Below are 16,694 nucleotides of genomic sequence, written 5' to 3' on the forward strand. Positions count from 1 at the left end.
ACACTGAGTCCAACCCCCAAGAAGAATGAAGATCCAGCCTTGTTGGAGATTCACAGCCAGGGACATTTCTCAGCAGAGATACAAACTGATAACTGCTCAGTGAGGTCAAGAGTCACGGCAGACAGAGGTACTTTTGCTTGCATCACTCTTGCATAAAGCTGACTAGTCAGAGATGCTATGTTAGGCTACTGTATGAGCAGCAACAAAAGAAAATACAACACAGAACGTAAGCTATTGAAGTATACTTTATTGTACAGCAATTTTCAATACAGGAGAATGCAGCTCTTTTGAAAAATATACAAAATTACAGTGGATGCACACCACAGTTCTGATTGTAAACAATATAAAGTTTTTAAAGTTTTAACAATTTAGAGCCTTCATTACACATATTTGCTTTATTAAAAGCTGGCATGTGCAATTGGCACTGAATTTCTTCCCCATACTAGTAAGAAAATACACTGCTGTTTTAAACACTTCACTGCAGTAACCTCAGCAGCTTGTGTTTATTGGCTACTCAGCCACTTGATTAATATGATTCATTTCATATACACTCCCTTATAGATCTAATTCAAAGGGCAGAAACAGTAGGAAATTGACTCCATTTTACAAACAATATAATGCATTTTCACCTGCTTTCTGGATACATCCGAGCCAAATTATTTTTAACCACAGGGAAGGTTTTCTCACAAAATAGGAAATGTGGGAGAAAAAAAAAAAAACAAAACAAAACAGGCAATGATCAATAACAACGTTACCAGTCCTAGGGAGGTGAGTAAGCAAGGATTTGGCCAGATACTGAAACAGCGGGAGAAAAATACTACAGGCTTTAGTGCTGTAAAAAAGTTTCTTCAACCATAAGAAGCCTGAACATGATCAGAGGGACAGCATCACGCTACATCAAATTTGGAAAAAAACAGTGGTAAAGGACATCTGAACTGAAGATGAGCTATTGGATTTTTTTTTTTTTTTCTTTTTCATTACTTACTACGGTAAGAAACATCTTGGAAGATTCTTCTTATAATAATAAAGACTGTAAAGTCTATGAAAATTATATGAGGAACTAACTCCCTTTGGTTTATGAATCAGGATCTTTCACTGAAGTCTTTATTCCACCTGCTCTGGCACAGGCTCTATTAGCTGAACTGTGCATCTGCAGCACTGCACGTCTGCATGAAGGTCCTTGAAGGAGCGGCCTGTATTTTCCATGGAACACATTTTAACAGACGTACAGATACAAAACTGTTACTTATTTTTCCTAAAACAGAAGAGGATTTTGCAGTCAGTACAAAAATAGATACACTGAAACCTTCAATCGATGTTAGGCCATAATTACATATTTAAGAATAATTAACCAAACGTGCAGCATTAAGGCACTAACGTAAGTCACAAGGCAGTTAGAACACTCACTTGATCCCAACATTTCCAGAGTGTCTTAACAGAAATTCCTGCCTCAGAAATGTGCACTCTGCCACAATTAGAAAAGGTCAAAAACAATATAGGACAAAATAATACTTCCATATCAACTGAAAAAAAAATATATTTACAGATTGTGAGGAGAGACATGAAAAGCCTCTCCTTTCTGAATAAATACATGTATTAAGGGAATACGTCCACTAACTAAAAAAATAGCTTTGTATTGTTAAATGAATAGTTCTCAAGTACTGTGTAAAACAATAAAAACATTTAAAGTACAATAGTGCAACTATATCAGAGCATAAAGCTGATATTTGTCACTTTACATTTCAGATAGAAGGCAAGGTAACTTTTTAAAGCAGAACAACAGAAAACCTTAAATATTTGTTATTTCCATGTATAAATACATGCTTCTGTTTCTACATTGAAATAAATATTTTTATTCCAAATTCCTTCGCTTTAACACAAATTCATTCTACCTGACAGTAGGTGAATATTCAGACTTGATGGAGCTGATCATCACAGAGTTTCTAAAAACAGTTCAAACTGAGCTATAGCTATATCCCCATTCAGTAGTGCTTTTTCCAGTAATCAATTGTATATTGATCATAAAACTACTCCAAGGTAAAACTTTGTTATCAGTTTCCAACCCTGAATCTTATTTAAAAATAAAACACTGTTGCTTTGTACGACACACATTAAAATTACGTAGCTTACAAAGTGATTCATTTTACATAGCTTAGCCAAAGAACACAAGATATATTTTGCTCATTAAAATAAATGAGAAAAAGTATCCAAAATACCTAGGGCCCAATCCAGGAGAGAGAAAAAGTAAGTCTCTGAACTCATGCCCTTCAACCTGGGTTGATACCGAAGGGTATCAAACCTTCACACACCATTCTGTATGAAAAGAACCTTGGCTGTGAAAGGAATTACTGCACACGCACACACACTGATAACGTCAAATATCTGAAAGCCACATTTGTCAGGGGCGCTCTGCAATGAATTACGCTGCTGAAGATAAGAAGGTAGACAGTGATCTTTCAGTAGCCTACAGTGACTGAAATTATATGATCTATTCAGCTACTGATGGTTACCACAGCCAAATTGTTCTTGGGAGCAGCAGATGGTATCAAAAAGGGGAAACGGATTTGTATTTTTACATAGTGGTTTATTTTTAAAATAAATAATGGGAGATTCAAATTCATTGTTAGGGGGAAATGTTTTACTAAGAGAGTGGTGAGACATTGGAACACATTGCCCTAGGTAGGTCTGGATGCCCCATGCCTGGAAGTATACAAGACCAGGTTGGATGGGACCCTGAGAAGCCTGACCTGGTGTGGGTGGCAACCCAGCCTAGGGCAGAAGGTCCCCTTCAATCCAAGCCATTCCACGAGTCTACAATTCTGTGACTGATGATGACAGAAATATCTACAATTTCTACTACATTAATTTTGGGAACTAAGACAAGCAATAATAACTCAGATCTTAGAAACACCTGCACTTAAAAATACCATTTACTGCTGCGTATCTTGGAAATTTCTTACAGTCAGGCAACAATATTCTCATTATCATAGTTGGCTGCCATTCACTCCAGCAGTTCCTTTCAATGAACGGTTCATATAGATGCTTGTCTGTGTGCAATAATTCTTTCACCTAAAACTTGAAAAATGCATAAAGAATTTACATTAGAACAGACTCTTCTGTACCATTACAATCACTCCACTAATGTCTAATAAAAAGCTTTTGAAAAACACAGGAAAATTACAATCCAAATCTCTCTATTACACTGTCAATGATCTAGTTTAAACAAACAGAAGAGTACTGAAACATCTCATCCTGCTTATCACAGGTATTACAGGTCTCTTTAGAATTTGGAACTGTAATGGTCCATGCAAATGTTCCTTTTGCTATTGAGCTGTGTAGGACTAGAAATAGTCTACTTTTTAGTTCCCAATCAAATCTCAACTCTTCAATTTAAATAAATCCTAACTTACTGCGATAAAATTACACCAGTAGCCTACGTATCTGCCACTGTCTTCTCCTAATAAACCATACCACTTTTTGTCCACAACTTGATTTACCTGTAAGTGGGTGATATTTTAACGGCTTTGGGTTTTCTTGGGAAATTTTTCATGAATGTGTAAGTCAAGACCTTCAAAAAACTGGGTACACAAATATGAGCAAAAAAATTAAATTAATTCACATTCTTGGCAGAACTTTTTTTCTGTTCCTATGAGCAATACATGATACTGTCCTACCATATTCTGTAAGAAATGGAGCCCAAAATGAAACCCAAAAAGATACCAGGTAAAGGAGATAAAATATATTACAGTGTTACATGCACTGACTACTGTAGAATTGATTCTGAGCTCGCTTCATTGAATTTTGTTGCTTAAGAAGAGTGAAAACAGAGACTAAGGGTCAAAGAAGTATATAAAGATGAATTAGTAGAAAGTAGTGTCTGGATTTTTTCCATGATGTCCATCTCCTAAATACACAAATGTATAAAAACATAGTAAAAAGAATACATAATAGAAATCCTTCATTTTTCTTTTCTTTTCTTTTCTTTTCTTTTCTTTTCTTTTCTTTTCTTTTCTTTTCTTTTCTTTTCTTTTCTTTTCTTTTCTCTTTTTTTTTTTAATATACAAATTTCTAATGCCAGGAAAAGTGTCTGTGACTTAAACATTGCAGCAGTTTTTCATAAGTGCTGATTTTTTGACAGGTGTCCCAGCCAGGTTAGTTACCGACCTCGTATCATCTTGATTATCACTTCGTTTTCTCACTTCACTGTGAAAAAAAGAGAAAAAAACAGCCACACAATAAAAATGCAGTTAATTAATGTATTCTTATTCAAGCCCAAGTTTACTATTTTGTTTCTTCCAGTATATCTTACACAATTCAGCATCACCTAACTCCCAGGAAAATATTATTGCAATTTTTAGTCCACAGAATCAACATGTCTTCTAAGATTTCATTCAGGAAATTGAATCAATGTTTCCATACAAATCACTGTACATATGGTTTCTGATATGTAAGAACTCCACAATGTTCTTTTTTCCCTTTTATTTTCTATTGCTCATTTTTCTTTAATGTTTTTGCTTCAGTATATTACTATAAAAGGTTACATTCAAAGCTGAAAATAAAAAAAAATAAACAATAAAAAAACTAAACAACTGCAATATCAAGTATGAATTCATCCTCAGAGGAAAAACACAAACTGAATGTCTTGTACACAGACTTAAAAGTTGTGTACGTATGAGAAATTCTGTATCTTTACAGGGCCACTGTGATGAGGCCTCCTAGAAACTCAAAAGCAAGTTCTAGAATTTCTTGCTAACATGTATATGTATGTGCATTATATATATATGTACATATACATATATTTAAGTTCTCCTTGTATCAGTAGAATAAATTCATGAAGGTGGGAGAATTTTAAATTCAGAGCATCATATTATTCAACAAAACAAATAATAGGAGAAAGGAATCCTACGAAGAAGTAACAGGTTAGTCTGGAGGACTATCTGCTCCAATGATATGTTTTTTAAGAATTTTTTTTTACTTCAAAATGAAATGTTTCTTTCAAAGTATAAGTATTACTAAATTCAAGAAATTGCAGCCAACCATTCCAGACTAAGAGTCTAGGTGATCTCCAGAGCATTTAAGGAACTATGAACCTACCAAAGAAAAAAAAAATTTGGAGGTTCTGAAAAGAAATGCTGCAACTGCCAAAACATTTTTATCCTTGAGGCAGTTAAACAAATATATCATGTTTAAATATTAGAGAGAATTTTCCAACTGTGATTAAAATTATGTAACTGTTAAGTATGCTCTCTAATTTATTAAGTCACAGGTTCCTGGAAATCAGTCATTTAAATCAGCAATTAATTTTGACATTAACAGAAAAACAAAACACCTGTGCTCATGCAGCATCTCCAGTTGAGTTGTTTTCTTGAAATACATGTGTTCTTGAAGACCAAATGTGAAGAAGCAATTATGATCTCCAAAAAGCCAGTACTTTTATTCAGGCCATGTTTTAACACTGAATAAATAAATACTGACCAAATGTCATAATGTTTGATGAGTAAGCATGAGCACATGAGTAAGTCAAGCATAAGCATGAGTAAGTCAAAAAACAAAATGAATATAGTCAAAATTGTAGCCTTGATTTCGATGACTAAAACTGAGAAATCTGAGCTTGAGGATTTCTTACTGCCAGCCTTTCAAAACACTGTAGCACAGAACAGTTTGGAAAAGTTGTAAAAGTGTAATGTTTGATTCACATTCTTCACAGAAATACCACATTGCTAAATGGATGTAATGCAGAGTTCTGTCTTTTAAATAATTTAGAGAAAGTGACATCAAGAAAATACGTGAGATTAGAATGATCAGTAATAAAACTGAACATGTGTTAACAGATATGATAGAATTAAGAGTTACTTATATGCATAATTATAAGTATTAGAAATTGATCTATGTATTTGAAAGAATTAAGAAAGTAAATCCATCTACCATTAAACGTATTATTCATTCACCAAGTTTTAAAATTGTTAGATCCATAACTAAGTTCTAATTCAAATATTGATAAATAAGACAACTATGTAACATTTGTAAGCAAAACCACTGACTACACTGAGAATAAAACCTGCTTTGCACGTCTCTATAGAATCAACATGGCATTCCTTTTCTAATTTAATTTGTTGAACTTGATGTTGGGACAATTTTAAATATGTACATGCATGTCTTTATACGTAAATTTATATATAATGTCTATTTTATAAAATATATTGAAAACAGAAACATTACTACTCACCGAGCAAGATGAAGAACTGCTTCTACAATATTAGATCCATCTTTAGCACTTGTTTCACAGAATAGAGCATTGTAAGTCTGTGAGAGAAAAATAAGATGTTAAACCAACTCATCTGAAATCGATCTGATTTGGATATTTATATTTAAATGAACAAGATTTCCTTTGGTATTCCTCATTCTTCAATATATTCACCTCAGTACAGAAGAAACAAATTGCTTTTTAAATGCAATTTTTGCTGTAACAGCAATATTTAGTTATATTAGTACATAATTAGTAAATTCTTTTATATTTAGTATATTCTGAATTAGCAAACTGAGTTAAAAACATATAATAAGCTCAATGTCTGAATTCAATCTTTTTGTCCAGAAGACTCCAAAATAGAAAGAGTTGTTAGGAAAGGTTACTGAATTCAGCCCCGTTACCCACTCATAATCTGCATCATTCCAGTATTCTAGCTCAACCTACAGCTTAACCAGAAACATGATTCCATAATTATCAGCCATAATTATCAGCCATGCTACCTGTCCTACAATAAATTGTACAAGCAATTTAGAAGAACAGCAAGATGGCGAAGAGTCTAGAGAAGAACTATTTGAAGTGGCTGAGGTCCTTGCTTGTGTGTTCAGCCCAGAGCAGGGCAGGCTGAGGGGAGGCCTGAACGTAGCTGCAGCTCTTCACAGGGAGAGGAGAGGAAGCATTAAGCTCTGCTCTGTGTGACACTGACAGAATCCAAGGGAATGGCATGGAACTACATCACATGAAGTTCATATTGGTGTATTTGGTCTGGATGAGATGGAGTTAACCTTCCGCACAGCAGCCCATACTGCATTGTGCTCTACATTTGTAGCAAGAAGAGTGTTGATATCATACCAATATTTTATTATTGCTGAACAACACTGGCACAGCATTAAGACTATCTCCAAATTACTCCAAGCAAAACCATTAAGTTGAGGACAGCTGATCCAAACAAAGTAGAAGAATATGTCATACCATACCATATGTCATCCTCAGCAATAAAATGAGGAAAAGGGGGGCAAAGAAGGGCAGGTCAGAGGGGACTTCTTATGAAAAAAATCAGCCCTCCTAAAAAACTGCTATTCATATGGAGGCCCTGCTTCCCAAGACATGGTCAGAAACTGCTTACTAATGGGAAATACAGAAGAAGTGTGCTCACTCTCAGTCTCTGCTTCTGCATGGCTTTTGCATGGTTGATTTTTTTTCCTTATTTTCCCTTTAGTTAAATTATCCTTATCTCAAGACATAAGCCTTCTTTTTCCATCATATTTACTCCTTCCCACTTCCTTCAAGAGTAGATGTGAATTCAGCTGTCCATCTGGATGAAACCACAGCAATTGGAAAAGATTCTCATTTACAGTGGTCATGGCACCAATCCTCCCAGAATTCTAGAAAAATTTGGACAATGCTCTCAGAAATACAGTTTGAATGTTGGATGATTAGATGTGGAGGCAGGAGACGGATTTGATAATCCTTGTGGGTCCTTAGAACTCAATATATTATACGATTCTAAGCGAGGTTAAGATTCTCATCTGCCTACTAATGTGCTTCATTTCAGTGGCAAAATTCTATTTAGAGGTTAAAAAACTTTGTCTCCTGGTCCATTCACCTTAGAAACATGAAGGCTGAGAAGAATATCCCAGAAAATAAAAAAGTTCAGTTTAGCTGCACTGAGGCAAAATTTAGCTCAGCAAGCACCATCAAAAGAAAAGAAGCTTTCATGAAAATTGTTCATGAATCCTAATAACTAGATCTGAACAAGTGACCAGTAAACGACTTTTGTTTACAAGTAATTCACAGAGTTTCAAGATTAAGTTATAAAAACCATTTTATACTGAAAAGATAGTCATTGTTCTTACCATAGCCAGCTTTTCTCCATAGCTTACAGGTACACATTTTTGCCCTTGTTCTGTAACTGCTTGGCGAAGATCTGCTTTGTTTCCTACCATCATAATTGGAATATTCTCATGAGTTGCATCCTGTAAAGAAATTTCTTTTCCTTATTGCTAAAATTCTCAGAATAAAAAAAGTTACCTAGCATCATGTCATAGTGACTGCCTTCCCACAAAAATTCCTATGTGCTACCAAAAACCACATTATTTTATGTTACATAACTGTTCAGAGAGAGTACATACTTCAAGAAGCCAGTTTAAACATCAGCCTGCAGAGATATGCATCCATACTCATAAACTCTGTTACACAACCATGAATTTAATGTTCTAGCAGAAATAGTTATCATATCTAAATGCTTTATGATAAAACTACTGTGGGAAGAGAGATCAACTTCTATTTTACTATTTAAAAAAAAAAAAAAATGCTTTAAGAAGAGGAATTTTGCTTACATTTTCCCGCCAATTAAACAGCTGTGGTACAATAGAAAAACTCTTTTCATCAAATACAAATTTGTATTAAAATAAGCAAGTAGTAGCAGATAGAAATACTGAAAATTTCAGCTGGAGAATAGCTAGTTTAAAGAATTTAATATACTGATTTAAAATGCAGGAGCTCCAAGGAATAGTCAAGCCATCCACAGGAAGGTATCTGAAATGGGCTCTCATGTTTCTTCCAAAAGGAAGTGAATGGGAACAGTGATGATCTTTCGTATTAAAACTGCTTTCATTTTACACTAAGCATATCAGAATATACTTTAATAAATTAGAATTTCCATTTAGTTTGCACTTACACAGGAGACTGCAGTTTGGCTAATTCCTGAGTTACACAAGTTTTACCTATTAAACAAAACAATCTAAAAGGTCTCTGGAATTCTAAAGCAAAGAATAAGATTTCCATACCTTCTTTTTTCAGACAGTCAGACATTAGAGCAATGAAACATAGTTTTAAAGTTGCAGATATTTAAGATACTTACCCCAATCATATCAACCCATTCTCGCACATTAAGAAAGCTTTTTTCACATGTTACATCATATAAGAGTAAGACACCATCTGCTCTTCTGAAGTACGATTTAGCAATACTTCGGAATCTTTCAAGGGAAAAGAAAGACTTGTGTAAGACTAAGGAGTTACATTGCAGAGTGTAGCAGAGTGGATTACTCTGCTACATTTGAAAAAAATATGAAGCAGTAAACTTTCAGGAATTAACTCCAGGAATTAATTCAACAGTTATAATCATCTTTTAACATAGGAGAGTCTACTTAGCAACTGTACAACAACTAGGTATTTACATTACACATTAAAATATTCTTCACAAATTTATTACGTGGGAGGAGAATAAATGTGTCTCCAACTTCCTATGTCTCATAAGCACTCTCTTAGGTAAAAGTAAATATACACAGACCAGTACAGAGCTTTGCCACTGAACAGATAAAAATGACATGGATTTGTCCTGTTTGGTATCTTACTGATGACCTGGGTGAGGGCACTGAGTGCACCTCAGAAAGTTTGCAGATGACATCAAGTCAGCAGGAAGTGTTGATCTGCCTCAGGCAGGAAGGCCCTAATGAGGGATCTGAACAGGTTGGATTGCTGGGCTGAGGTCAGCGAAATAAAGCTCAACAAGATCAAGTGCAGGTCCTGCACTTTAGCCACAACAACCCCAAGCAATGCTACAGACTTGGGGAAGAGTGGCTGGAAGACAGTGTAGAGGAAATGGACCTAGGGGTATTGGTTGATGCTCAGCTGAACGTGAGCCAGCAGTGTGCCTAAGTGGCCAAGAAGGCCAATGGCATCCTGGCTTCTATCTGAAAGAGCATTACCAGAAGGAGCAGGGAAGCGATCATCCCTCTGAACTCAGAACTGCTGAGGTCGCACTTCAAGTACTGCATTCAGTTTTAGGCCTCTCACTACAGGAAAGACACTGAGGCCCTGGAGCATGTTCAAAGGGCAGTGACACCAGAGAAGAGTCTGGAGCACAAGCCTGACGTGAAGCAGCTCGAGGAGATGGGATTATCTCATCTGCAGAAGAGGAGACTCAGGGGTGATCTTATTGCCCTCTACAACTACCTGAAGGGAGGTTGTAGTGAGGTGGGAGTTGGCCTCTTCTCCCATGTAACTAGCAATAGGACTAGAGGGAATGGACTCAAGTTACACCAGAGGTAGTTCAGGTGGAATATTAAGAAGTATTTCTTCTCTGAGAGTGGTCAGGCACTCCCAGGGCTGCCCAGGAGGTGGTGGAGTCACTGATCCAGGAGGTTTCCAAGAAATATTTAGATGTTGCACTGAGGGACATGGTTTAGTGGAAAATGTTGGTGATATGTAGACAGTTGGACTACATGATCAGAGAGGTCTTTTCTAACCTTGGTGATTCTATGATTCTATGACTTCCAAAATCTTAGATTAAACTTGTAATGAGCCCTACAAGATGTCAATAAAGTAATGGCTCAACAAGTAAGTGATATAAGATTTCGTGAAAATTCTACGTAGAAAATTGAAGAACTTTAGTTGCATACTTAGTAATCTCAAATATAAACCATCAGACAGGCAGATCTGTAAGAACAAACATAGGAACAAGATAAAAATCTAGATGAAAAAAATCCAAATTTAACTGAGAAAAAAACAGAAACACTGAAATGACTTAAGTTGCAGGCAGTCACTAACCTCTCCTGCCCAGCTGTGTCCCATAGTTGTAGCACTGTAGGTTCTCCATCAACAATTAACCTTTTCATTTGAAAATCGACACCTGAAAAGCATAATTCATATAGTCTGAGAAAAAACATCAACAACCTTAAAAAATTCACAGAAAGTTATGCTGCATATAAGAGCATATAGCAGCTATCTCAAACTATGTGGCTTGTACTAGATCGACAGATCCACTCATATAGCGCTGAACTGCAATAATCCCCTGAATATAGAAATACATATTTAATTTGTCTTTAGAAAAACATTTAAAGGAATATTAGAACCAGATATTTTCCCAGAAACATTGATACAAATTTAGCATTATGATCAACAAACAAGTTCCATCTGTGCTTCATTTTGCAAAACTCTCCTATAAGTGAAAATATTTTATAAGACAGACTTTATTTCAAATCCCAACAAAGGGAAAAATAAATTATAACAAAAATATAACAAAAATCCTAAGTTTGAGTCAGTAAAACAAATACACAACTATGACTAGATTAGAAAGCAGAATTCAGTCTTTGGAAACAGTAAGTCAAGTTTGTCATCTGGCAGCTAGAAAAATATACACAATAAGCCAGTCAGAAATCCCTCCAGCTTCAATGACATTTTGAAGAAATGGAGATAAAGAACAATACAAGATCAAAGAATATTGTGCAAGACTAAAGAATGAGAAGACCAGATGGCCACAAATACTGTGAAAAAGTCTGGACATAAATTCTAAGTTCATTACATTGAAACTCCCTTTATAGGCACTTTGATTTGTTCAGCAATAGACTTTGGGCTTCACAAAGAATGACTAGATCAGAGTTCTATCCCATTATCCACTCCAAATACCAGTTTGTCAGTTCTATGATTTAATTCTCACCATCTGAAGACTGCAAGTATACTAAGAAAAACTCAGCAATCATAGGAGGTAATCTTTTCATCCACTACCTTTGTATAACAATAGTAATATTCAATTTAGTATTTAAGAAGAACAACAGTACCAAGGGTTGCACTGGTATTGCCTCTAAATTCATTCTTGCACAGTCTCATAAGGAAACTAGATTTTCCCACTGCTGCATCTCCAGCAAGAACAATCTTGTAAGCCTTCTCTGAACTTGGACATTTTGGAGTACATTCTGTTGCATCTGACTGAAAAAAAAAAAAAAAAAAGAAAAGAAAAAAAAAAACAAAACCACCTGATTAATCTCACATAAAACTAATTAAAATACAGTTCATTTTTTGTTTGCTTGGGTTTTTTTGTTTTGTTGTTTTGTTTTTTTTTCCTAGAGAATTGGTTACCTGAGGAGTCAGAGCAGATATGTATTTCCTTGTTGAAGCAACTGAGCTGCTTCGACTTACTGGTCTTGAGGATTTCCAGTCTAATATTGTACTGCTGTTATCAGGACTGTACGCTTCTTCATCCCTGATCTCAGGAACCTGGAAGTATAAGTCAGCATGTTAAGTTCAGTGCAAAAATATGCTTTCTGCTTGCAATGATACAGCTAAAACTGATTGAAACCTTTTTTTTAGCAGTTTGGATTAAATAACAAACCTAATTCAACTGTGCAATTCCGGCTGAAACTTTGATTTTTCTCTTCTTCCTTGTGAGAATTTAAACAGCTGTCTTAAGTCACATACTCTCTAAACCGAATAAATAACACTAATAACTACTTCAACAGCAAGTTCAAAGGACAACTCATATAGAGGATGCATTTCAGTATTCTCCTACATGTTCCTTTTTGCACCGTGAAGACACTAGCAAATTCTGAATATGAACTTCTTGGTTCCACAAACTTCTCTGGTCTTCTACTATGGAGTGATGGCATTGGTGGACAAAGGAATGGCAACTGATGTAGACTGTCTGAACTTATGCAAGACCTTTGACACAGTCTTACATGAAGTCGTGTCTTTAGATTGGAGAGAGATGGATTTGAAGGGTGGACTACTAAGCGGATAAAGAATTGGCTGGATGCTTGTAGGCAGAGTTGTTATCGATTTCTCTATATCCAGTTGGAAAACCAGTCACGAGCAGCACCCCTCAGGGTTCTGTCTTGGGACCAGTGCTTTTCAAGATTTTTATCAATGACTTAGACCGTGAGATTGTGTATCCTCAGTAATTTTGCTGATGACACCGAGTGGTGCAGCAAATACAACAGAAGACAGGGATGCCATTCAGAGGAATGTAGACAGGCTTGAAGAGTGGGATCACGAGAATTTAATGATGTTCAATGAAGCCAAGTGCAAGAATTGGGGCAATCTTAGATACAAGTACAGACTGGGAGATGAACTCCTTGATAGCAGCCCTGCCAAGAAGGACTTCAGGGTTCTGGTAGATGAAAAATTTTAAATGTGCAAGCAGGGTGCACTTGCAGCTTGGGAGGCCAATGGTATCCTGAGCTGCATCAAAAGAAGGGTGGCCAGCAGGGAGAGGGAGGTGCTTGTCTATCTCTGTTCTGCCCTTGTGAGGCCCCATCTGGAACACTGTGCCTGGAGTCCCCAGCACAGGAAGGATGTGGAGCTGTTGGAGAGGGTCAAGAGGAAGGCCACAAAGATAATTAGAGGACTGGTGCGCCTCTGCTATGAAAGGTTGAGGGAACCAGGATTGTTTCACTTGGACAAGACTCCAGGAAGATCTCACTGAGATTGCTCAGTTCTTGAAAGAAACTTAGAAACAGGAGGGGGATTAGCCTTTCACACAGGTATATAGTGATAGGACAAGGGGAAGGAATTTAACCTGAAAAAGGGGAAGTTTAGGTTAGATGTTAGAAGAAATCCTTCACTTGGAGAAAAGGTGTGAAGCACTGGAACAGCCTGCCCAAAAAAGTTCTGGATGACCCTACCCTGGAGGTGTTCAAGGCCACTCTTGATGAAAAAAAGGCAATAATTTCAAAGCTTATTAAACAAACAAAAAAAACCCACATATAACCCACATACTCAGTTCTATATGGTCAATCGGCAAATATCCATCTCATTCTTGCCTCCAAGCTGCTTCCTAGTGAGGCAGTTAATACTTACATCTGTATCAGAAGCATCACCGCCATAGTTTTCTTGCATACACTGTGGTCTTTGAGAAATTCTTTGATGCCTGTATTCCACCTCTGAATCATACTCATTTGAATCTCTCAGGGTGGACAAACCACTGTCAAAACAGCTCTCAGGTAAGCTGTCAACTTCACAGTTTATTCTTTGCATTGGGTCACAAAGGGCTAAAGAATCATAATCTTCATCCACACAAGATGGAGATGACCTACAAAGCAAGCATTGCAAAATAAAAACAACAGAACAAATGAATTTTCTTTCACAATTGTTTTGGTTTTGCTTGTTTTTGTTTTGTTTTGTTTTGTTTTCCAACAAAATCTACACCATTCTAGAATGCTGAACACCTACAAATGCTAACTATAACATTTAACACATATGGTACTACCTTATTTTGCATTTATAATTTTTTTTTTTTAAACACAGTTCTTGATACTCAGATTACAAACTTAATGCATAAATCTCTGTAATAATGTTTGTTAATTTATATGCCAAAAAGAATCAGTTTCGCTCTGTCCTATGGGAACAGATGAGAAGTACCTCACTGCTAGAATAGACAATATCAATACAGTCTATAAAGATTGCTGCCAGAGAGGCTGGGTCCTTCCAGTGCACACCACAGAAGAGCCAAAACATATGGTTTTTAGGGACTTCATTGTACTATGCAATAACATGCTGAACTGTCTAATTTTCATATTTGCAGGCTAATGAATAATGAAAGGAACAAATGCTATCTTTGTTGTGAAATATCACAGTATTCATGCTCTTTATATTCACCTACCTGCTAGCCTATAGCAAATCAGTGAAATACAAATGAAGAGTGCATGCTATAAGCTTGATAGGCATTCACTGAAATAAAAGCCTTTATTAGTGAATTTTCAGCCTCCCTGAAGCAGGGATTCATTACTAGGATCTTCATAAGCACTTCAAGCAAGTTAGATCTAGGTGCATTGCACAGCTAAAGAAGAAAAAAGGTACTTACTAATGTAAATCACTTACGTTTGAATACAAATCAATATTTCAAAATGATAATCTGCTATCAGGTGACAATCTATTGAAAACCAGCAGACTTTGAGACACACCTCTTTTTGTCTTTTGACACTACTAAATCATTTCTAATAACATGCCTAATCATGGCCATTAAGTTTTATTCCTACCACATAAACTCTCTTCTAAAGTAGCCTGGAAGGACACTACTAAACTAAGTGAGAGGTCTTGAGGAAGAATGAGGATGGGGGTAGGGAAGAAGGAGTTCTAGAGAGCAGCAGGGGCCCAGGGACTCTCTGGCGAATGGTGACTCTTCAATGTTGAGATGGAAATCGAGAACGCCTGCTGCGCTGCCAATGGATATAGCGACGTCTTCAGACAAGCATAATGCTTGCCCGGGCTTTATGGAGCTGGATCTATCAGTTCATCCTCTGGAGGTAGGTCCACCTCCATGGGCTTAACAGCACTTTCTGGTGGGTCTACTTCCATTGGCTCAGGCTTGCTGCTGCTCTCTAGAAGACAAAGTTCCCACAGTGGGAGAGAAGGGTCTATCTAAGGAGCTCCTAATCTCAAGCCTGTGCTTCCTCACCACAAGATTTTCAGCAAGTGGTGTTCTGCTGTCAGGGTGCCTGTATTTATAGCAATTGGCAGCCCATGGCAATGGCATCTGTCCCATGACAACCAGAACTTGGCTGTATTGGGTGAGGAGAGGCTATGGCCTGAGAGTTGCCCCTGCTTGTTACCAATGGGATTATGAAGGGCTCCATTTTAAGGCCATTTCTCTTTAATGTTTTCACTGTTGATTCCAATAAGAATATGAAAGTTGTAATAAGTAAATTTGTGGATGGTGCTAAGCTGGTAGGAGCGCTGACTTCCTTGGAGGTAGAAAGGCCTTGCGGGAAGATCTGGACAAATTTGGGGGTGGTGACTCTCGGCATGAGAAAGAGCAAGTGCTGGGCATCTAGAATGGGGCAGCCCTGGCTCTATGTGCAGACTGTGGAGTGAAGGGCTGGAGAACAGCACTGAAAAAAGGAATTATTGTGTTCTGGTTGGTTGCAATTTGAATGTGAGCGAACAGTGAGGCCTCGTAACCAGATCTGCATATCAGGACCAAAAGCGCCAGGTGAGGAAAGCGGTTGCCCCATTCTGCTCTGTGCTGTGTGCAAGCTGGATGCAGCTTTGGGTGCCACAACACAAGATGCTATTAGAGAGGGTCCAAAGGAGGGCCACAGAAATGCAGAAGGGTCTGATGGCAAAGCGTGTGAGGAGCTGTGTACTTTGGTTGTCCAGGAAGAGAGAAAATTCCTGTTTCATATTGGTTTAAGTTAGCATCATATCATTTGGACTGGATGATCACCAGAGGCCCCTTCTAACCCCTACAGTTCTGTGATTCCATGATTCTGAGCAGCTGAGGTCTCTGGGTGCGCTCAGCCCAGAGCAGAGGAGCTGAGGGGAGGCCTGATGGCGGCTGCAGCTCCTCACAGGGAGCGGAGGGGCAGCGCTGAGCTCTGCCGATGGAGCCGATGGAGATGCATGAGGGGAGAGCAGCTGGGGGCTAGGAACAAGTTCCGCGGAACAGAAGCAGGCATGGAACAGCCTGCCCAGAGTAGTGGGCATGGCCCAGAGCTGTCACATGTGAAAGATTATTGGTGTTTGAATAGTCCTCTGTGGAGCCTGGGGTTGGAATTGATGATTATTGTGGACCCTTCCAACTTGGAATATTCTGTGATTGTATATTCTAAACATCCAGGAAGATTTTAGTTATTTTTTTCTCAACTTCAGAAAATTATTCAATCTAATATACAACTTTGATATGATTGCATCTCTCAAAATTTCTCAACAGAGGGAAACAGGTATTATCCGCATT

At 37.3% G+C, this 16,694-nt stretch overlaps 1 protein-coding gene across 1 annotated transcript in view; it reads right to left on the reverse strand.

Moving 5' to 3' along the window:
- Window positions 1-227: 227 nt before the first annotated feature.
- Window positions 228-16,694, reverse strand: part of RASEF (RAS and EF-hand domain containing) — a 41,379-nt gene continuing 24,912 nt past the window's right edge. The window contains exons 10-17 of the mRNA XM_042826960.1: window positions 13,820-14,051; window positions 12,104-12,241; window positions 11,806-11,953; window positions 10,796-10,877; window positions 9,108-9,222; window positions 8,101-8,220; window positions 6,227-6,303; window positions 228-4,203 (exon numbers count right to left, since the gene is read on the reverse strand). Coding sequence (XP_042682894.1) covers window positions 4,095-4,203; window positions 6,227-6,303; window positions 8,101-8,220; window positions 9,108-9,222; window positions 10,796-10,877; window positions 11,806-11,953; window positions 12,104-12,241; window positions 13,820-14,051 — 1,021 coding nt within the window. The 3' untranslated portion in view covers window positions 228-4,094. The remainder of the gene's footprint in view (window positions 4,204-6,226; window positions 6,304-8,100; window positions 8,221-9,107; window positions 9,223-10,795; window positions 10,878-11,805; window positions 11,954-12,103; window positions 12,242-13,819; window positions 14,052-16,694) is intronic.

Source organism: Centrocercus urophasianus, unplaced genomic scaffold, assembly GCF_019232065.1.
Source record: "Centrocercus urophasianus isolate 14NV4802_14NV808 unplaced genomic scaffold, USGS_Curo_1.0 seq_27, whole genome shotgun sequence".
NCBI lineage: Eukaryota > Metazoa > Chordata > Aves > Galliformes > Phasianidae > Centrocercus > Centrocercus urophasianus.